This window comes from Pongo pygmaeus, chromosome 1, assembly GCF_028885625.2.
Source record: "Pongo pygmaeus isolate AG05252 chromosome 1, NHGRI_mPonPyg2-v2.0_pri, whole genome shotgun sequence".
NCBI lineage: Eukaryota > Metazoa > Chordata > Mammalia > Primates > Hominidae > Pongo > Pongo pygmaeus.
In genome coordinates, this window is record NC_072373.2 from 91479255 (window position 1) to 91485721 (window position 6467).

At 39.4% G+C, this 6467-nt stretch overlaps 1 protein-coding gene across 1 annotated transcript; it reads left to right on the top strand.

Annotated features, from left to right (window-relative positions):
• Window positions 1-5056: 5056 nt before the first annotated feature.
• On the top strand, window positions 5057-6004 carry LOC129039530 (olfactory receptor 10C1-like). The gene has a single exon (XM_054493426.1). The coding sequence runs from the start codon at window positions 5057-5059 to the stop codon at window positions 6002-6004; it is 948 nt and encodes a 315-aa protein (XP_054349401.1).
• The last annotated feature ends 463 nt before the right edge of the window (window positions 6005-6467 follow it).

Below are 6467 nucleotides of genomic sequence, written 5' to 3' on the forward strand. Positions count from 1 at the left end.
AAACTGTATGTATATATGTGTGTGTATATATATATATACACACACATACACAAGTGTGTACATATATATACACAGAGAGACATATACATATAATATACATGTATGTATACTTACCCACATATTAAAATCACAAACTCTGCAGAGGCATCAAAGTTAAAGTTCTATCATCTAGGATGTTCATATAGTTGATCATCCAAGTGAAGCCCAAATAATTTGAAGAATGAAACAGGGCACTGTTAATAGCTATTCTGGGACAAGAAGCATTTAACTAAAACTCTCTAGAGCAAACCAGAATATAACACTGTATTGACATGCATTTTTAAAATTCATGTATTTGTTTCAATAGACAGTACATCTGGCTGGGCAAGGTGACTCACACCTGTAATCTCAACACTTTGGGAGGCTGAGGTGGGAGGATTGCTTGAGCCCAGGAATTCGAGACCAGCCTGGGCAACATGGTGAAACTCTGTCTCTACCAAAAAAACAAAATAAAAATTAACTGGGCATGGAGCGTATGCCTGTAGTCCCAGTGGGGCTGAGATAGGAGGATGGTTTCAGCCCAGGAGGAGGAGGTTGCAGGGAGCTGAGATCATGCCATTGTACTCCAGCCTGGGAGACAGACCCAGACCCTGTCTCAAAAAAAAAAAAAAAAAAAGACAATACATATACATTATTAAAAAATCAAAATAATCCATAAAAGGTATATATAGAAGGGTGTTTCTTTAACTTGTAGGACCATTTGCCCCTTTCTACCTCTTGCCAGCCTCTATCTTCACAATAGGAAACAACTTATAGTGTGTTTTTTACAGTCTTTCCATTTTTCTTTATGTAAAAACAAGCAAATATAAATATTCTTATATGCCCTCTGGAGCTCTTTCCATATCACTGAAGAAGGTGCCTCCTCATTTTGGTAAACATCTCTGTGGTTTTCCGTTGTTTGTTTCACAAATGGGAGATTTAACAAATCTCCCATTGAAGTGCCCTTGGGTCACTTCCAGTCTTCCATTACAAAAAGCAGAACTACAGTGAACAACCCTGTGTATATACATCATTTCATATATGTGTGTATACACATCTGCAGGATAAATTCTTAGAAATACAATTACTGGGTCATAATACAAATAAATGTGTAGTTTACACAAGTTTTGCTTTTTCACCCAATGTATGCTATTTTGTACTCCTATAAGCAATGCATAAAAAGGTCTGCTCCTTGCAGCCTCTCCAACAATGTATGTTTTTGAACCTCTGGAACCTTGTCAATCTGAAAAGTCAGAAAAGTTGTTTAATTGTAATTTAAAATTGCATTCATCTTATTATGAGTTAGACTGAATGTCTTTTCATATAAGTGTTCCTACTGTTTTATAAATGTCTATCTTGGGGTCTGTTTCCCCCATTCCAAATTAAGCATTTTAAGGAAAGGAACTGTGTGTTAGGCATCTCATATTTTCCCTAGTATGAGGGTGGGAAATAGAGTATTCAATAAATGTATTTAATGAATAAATAACAGAATCACTGAGATTTACTCTTCTCACACTTTTTTAGCTATACTTTAGATCACCTTTTCTAACCTTCAAATCACATTTTTCTTGGAAAATATTATTACACATAAGTCTGTCCATAATATAGAATATTTAGATGAAAAAATTTAAAATCACTTATGAAATTAGTTAAAGCAATTATTTACCTATTTCTTTTTAATCATTTCTCATAACGTAGGCTTTTTCAAATATTAGCAAGCATATTATGAAATGTTGACACTTTTGAAATTCTCCTTTCTTCACCGAACACTGTAGCACTCTTAGTTGTCTCTCTTGCTAAACCATGAATTTCTTGATAGAGGCAGAAGGCCTCATTCTTTTCTCTAACTTCATTTCTAATACAGCATAAATGCTAAATGAGCACTTTACATGAAGAAGATCTCGTGAGAAGCAATTAAACAATTTTCTTAGCTAAGCAAGGCCTATATTTGGAACACTTTCACTTTTATCTCTTCATGTTACTTTTAATTTACAAACCTCTCATTCCTCATTATATACAATGTTAAATTTTTAGCACATATTTCTGGATTGATTTTGTTTTGTGTGTAATTTTCTTATAAATAGGCATTTGTATCACACTGTTTGCTTTCTGAAGGCGAACACGCAGCCATCAGTTTTACTGCCAAGACAGGGTGATACACTACAAAGCACAGGGGAAGTCTGTATCAGAATACGTCTTATAAAACCCGTAGATAAAGCTGCAAATTAGGGGTGTTTTAGTATTTGAGACTATGAAAGATAAACTAATTTTGTCAAATGGCAGTTGCAACCATTCATCCTGCAGAAAGGTCACATGTTTCTGATGAAGTGGAATCTTGGCTTAAGGCAGGAGAAGACTGAATGAGAACCTCTAATTACCCAAGCACCTGGATAGTTTTTTAATCAAGGAGAGAGTCTTCCAATCTTGAGGTTACAATATTTTCTAAAGTGAAACTCTCCAAACAAAATACCGTCTTTTCCTGCTGTTTAAATAATTCCAGCCCTCTCAGGAAATTTTTCAGGTTGATATGAGGAGACTCAATGGTTTCCTCTATATTGATGTGATCCGTGTGAAAATCTTTTACAGTGAATGTTCTGATATCCAATTTAATTTTGCTATTATCTTGTGTGATTTTCTTTTTTGCCTCTGATTCCTAAATTTCAAACCACATTTGTATCTACAAGTGATGCAAATGTACTTCTCCAGTGGATCAGGACTTCAATCTGTTATTTATACGGCCTCTACATCCATCCAGTACCTGCTTATGTATTGTGTTCAGTTGAGGTCAGAGTCCATGTACTGATCATAAGGCTTTTATGAAAATGATGCCGATAGTGATGAAAAGGAAAGTGATGATGAAAACATAAATAAACATATGTAAATGCCACATAAAATAATGATATGGTGGTTGCATAAACAATGATAGCAATACTGGTGGTGGTGGTTTAGAACACTGCTCAGCAAATAGAGAGTATTTGACAATGATTAAATCAATGAAAAAATGATAGGGGAGATAGTGAGGGTAGTGGTGATGGGGATTGTTGTGGAGATGGAGACAGTCAAAGCAGAAGTGGTGGCACTGCTGGTCTTTCTCATATTGTGGTAAGGCTAATAATGGAAAAACACCTTTGCAGGGACATGGTAGGAGCTGGAGGCCGTTATCCTCAGCAAATTAATACAGAAACAGAAAACTAAATACTGCATGTTCTCAATTATAAGTGGGAGCTAAATGTTGAGAATACATGGACACATAGAGGAGAACAACATGCACTGGGGCCTATTGGAGGGTGGAGAGTGGGAAGAGGGAGAGGATCAGAAAAAGTAACTAATGGGTACTAGGCTTAATACCTGGGTGATAAAATAATATGTACAATGAACCCCTATGACACAGGTTTACCTATGTAACAAACCTGCACATGTACTGCACATGTATTAAACCTGCACATGTACCGCACATGTATTAAACCTGCACATGTACCTCACAGGTATTAAAATGAAAGTATTACACATTAGTAAAAAAATAATGGACCCACATATTATTTACTCCTTTCTGGTCATTTGGCTGATCTTACTAGAAGGGAGTAGAGATGAAGCTGATTGGGAAGTCTTTTTGCAAAGTAATTTTTAAGAAGATTCAACTCGTTTTTGCAGTGATCAAGGTGGTGTTCGCCATGTATGCACAAGGATATACGAGTTGGATTTGTTCTCTTTTTATAAAAGGCTATGTGGGACTTGCAAAACTTCTAGTGGCCCAGAGGAGGCAATGCCCCTGGGATTAAACTCTAGAGTCCACAGTGAGGGTTTCAGACTTGAGAAAAGTCATTTGAGACATAGAGCTGCTCTGCTGCACTTCCTTTTGCACAACTTCTTGCCCCAGAGAAGTCCTTGCTGAAAGCTTTACACACTTAGCAACTCCAGGGAACATGTAGCAAGGAGCCCTTGGGAGGCCCGCATTTCCAGGAACATGAAATATAAGTAGAGGGGTGTCTTGGGGTAGAAAGGATGCCGAGGAGAATGCTATAAGTTCTAATGTCATCAAAACCGTCAGGTAATGGGCAGGAGTGGGGCCGAAAAGATGAGAGGAGCCAAAGAAGACAACTAGATGAAGGCTTTGGACCTTCCTGAATGAGGCTTATTAGGGTGTGGGAGGAAAACTGAAGTGACATAGGTGTTGATTCCCCTCAAAACCCATAACCATTTTCCAATTTAGGAAAACATACATTATCTGTGTTGTAAGAGTCTTAGGAAACAAATGCTCAAGGCATTTTTTTTTTTTTTTTTTTTTTTTTGAAGAGGAAGCTGAGGTTAAGTAAAAAGTTGCTCAACCTAGTGGCAACCAAATCGCTGACTTCGGAGGAGGCTTTTCCTATTATACCATAGGACCTCTGGCTTCTTTGCTTCTTCTTGACTTCACAGTTTTCCTTTTTGAGAATTCCTAGTATATACCCTTCAGGGATTATTTTTTCACCCAGCACAATGTATCTGCTGGGTGAATTATCATCAGGCACCATGGGCCTAGGATATTATAGTTTTTGGAGATTCTGCATTTCTTTTATTTTCCATTTTTTCTTCTTCTAGTTCTTATCAGGATAGTCTAAACACTTCAGAGGGGCTTCCTGAAAGAAGCTTCAACAGTCACTTTTGGGAGATGACTTTTCTCCCTTCTCCACAGTCCAATGTTGTTGGTTATTTTCTTATTGGATAGTACAGAGGGATAGCAGTAGGAATTTTCTAGCTCTCCTGTTATTGGATGGTGGAACAGGGGAGAAAATCATTGAGTCACTGGAGCACAATATTATAGCATAGAAAGGGATTAAACTGGGATCAGGAGCCTTGATTTCTAGTCCCAGCCTTGCTACCAACAGACTATGATATGGGCCAACCATTTCTGCTTTTGGGGCTTCAGTTCCTCTAGTGCAAAGTGAGGAACATTGATTAGATAATGTCTCAAGTTCCTTTTAAGTGCTCAGATTTTATGAATAGAGGAAGAAGCTTGAAGTAATTTATATTCTATGTTTATCGGTTGTTCCTAGGAATCATGGATCACGTCAGTCATAACTGGACCCAGAGTTTTATCCTTGCTGGTTTCACTACCACTGGGACCCTACAACCTCTTGCCTTCTTGGGAACCCTATGCATCTATCTCCTCACACTTGCAGGGAACATTCTCATCATTGTCCTGATACAGTTAGATTCTGGACTGTTCACGCCCATGTACTTCTTTATCAGTGTCCTCTCCTTTGTAGAGGTGTGGTATGTCAGCACCACAGTGCCCACGCTGCTGCACACCTTGCTCCATGGGTGTTCACCCATCTCATCAGCTGTATGCTTTATTCAGCTGTATGTCTTTCATTCCTTAGGGATGACTGAGTGCTACCTGCTGGGTGTCATGGCACTGGATCGCTACCTTGCCATCTGCCACCCACTCCAGTACCACGCACTCATGAGCAGACAGGTACAGTTACGACTAGCTGGGGCCACTTGGGTGGCTGGCTTCTCAGCTGCACTTGTGCCAGCCACCCTCACTGCCACTCTGCCCTTCTGCTTGAGAGAGGTGGCCCATTACTTTTGTGACTTGGCACCGCTAATGCGGTTAGCATGTGTGGACACAAGCTGGCATGCTAGGGCCCATGGCACAGTGATTGGTGTGGCCACTGGTTGCAACTTTGTGCTCATTTTGGGACTCTATGGAGGTGTCCTGAATGCTGTGCTGAAGCTACCCTCGGCTGCCAGTCGTGCCAAGGCCTTCTCTACCTGTTCCTCCCACATGACTATGGTGTCACTATTCTATGCTTCTGCCTTCACAGTATATGTGGGCTCACCTGGGAGTCGACCTGAGAGCACAGACAAGCTTATTGCCTTGGTATATGCCCTTATTACCCCTTTCCTCAATCCTATCATCTATAGCCTTCGCAACAAGGAGGTGAAGGAGGCTTTAAGGAGAGTCATTGACAGGATCAGAATTATTTTAAGGGAACCTCAATGATCTAATTTGTCATAGCCCAGCTTGTTGGTAATTGTGAGAATCAGCTGGTTGGCTTGTCAATCGTGTGGTCAGAGTCAAAGAAAACACCAGTAAAGAAATAAAAACGATCAGTAGTCAAACATGCTGCACACACTCATGCCTGAATTGGTCAAAGTTGGAAGATGTAAAGAGAAAGGGGTTATGGTCTCTGATTACCCCATTCTAATGGGAAAGAAATGCAACAAAGGGAGGAAAAACATGGATGCAGAACAAGTGGTTAAGCTGTATTTATGACTTAGAGAGACAGTGCAATACAGAAAGAAAGAAGACAAATGAAAGCTAGGAGTGGCAGATTTAGTCAAGATAAGATTCCTGGAGAAAGGTTAAGAAGGTGGAAAACTAGATTGGCAAACAGGAGTCTAAAATGTTAGCTTGTATAAAGTTGCAGATGTAGATCAGTGCGCCATGAGCAGAATGCTTATCA

Coding starts and splice junctions, on each gene's coding strand:
- LOC129039530 (XM_054493426.1), top strand. CDS start 5,057: ATGGATCACGTCAGTCATAACTGGACCCAGAGTTTTATCCTTGCTGGT.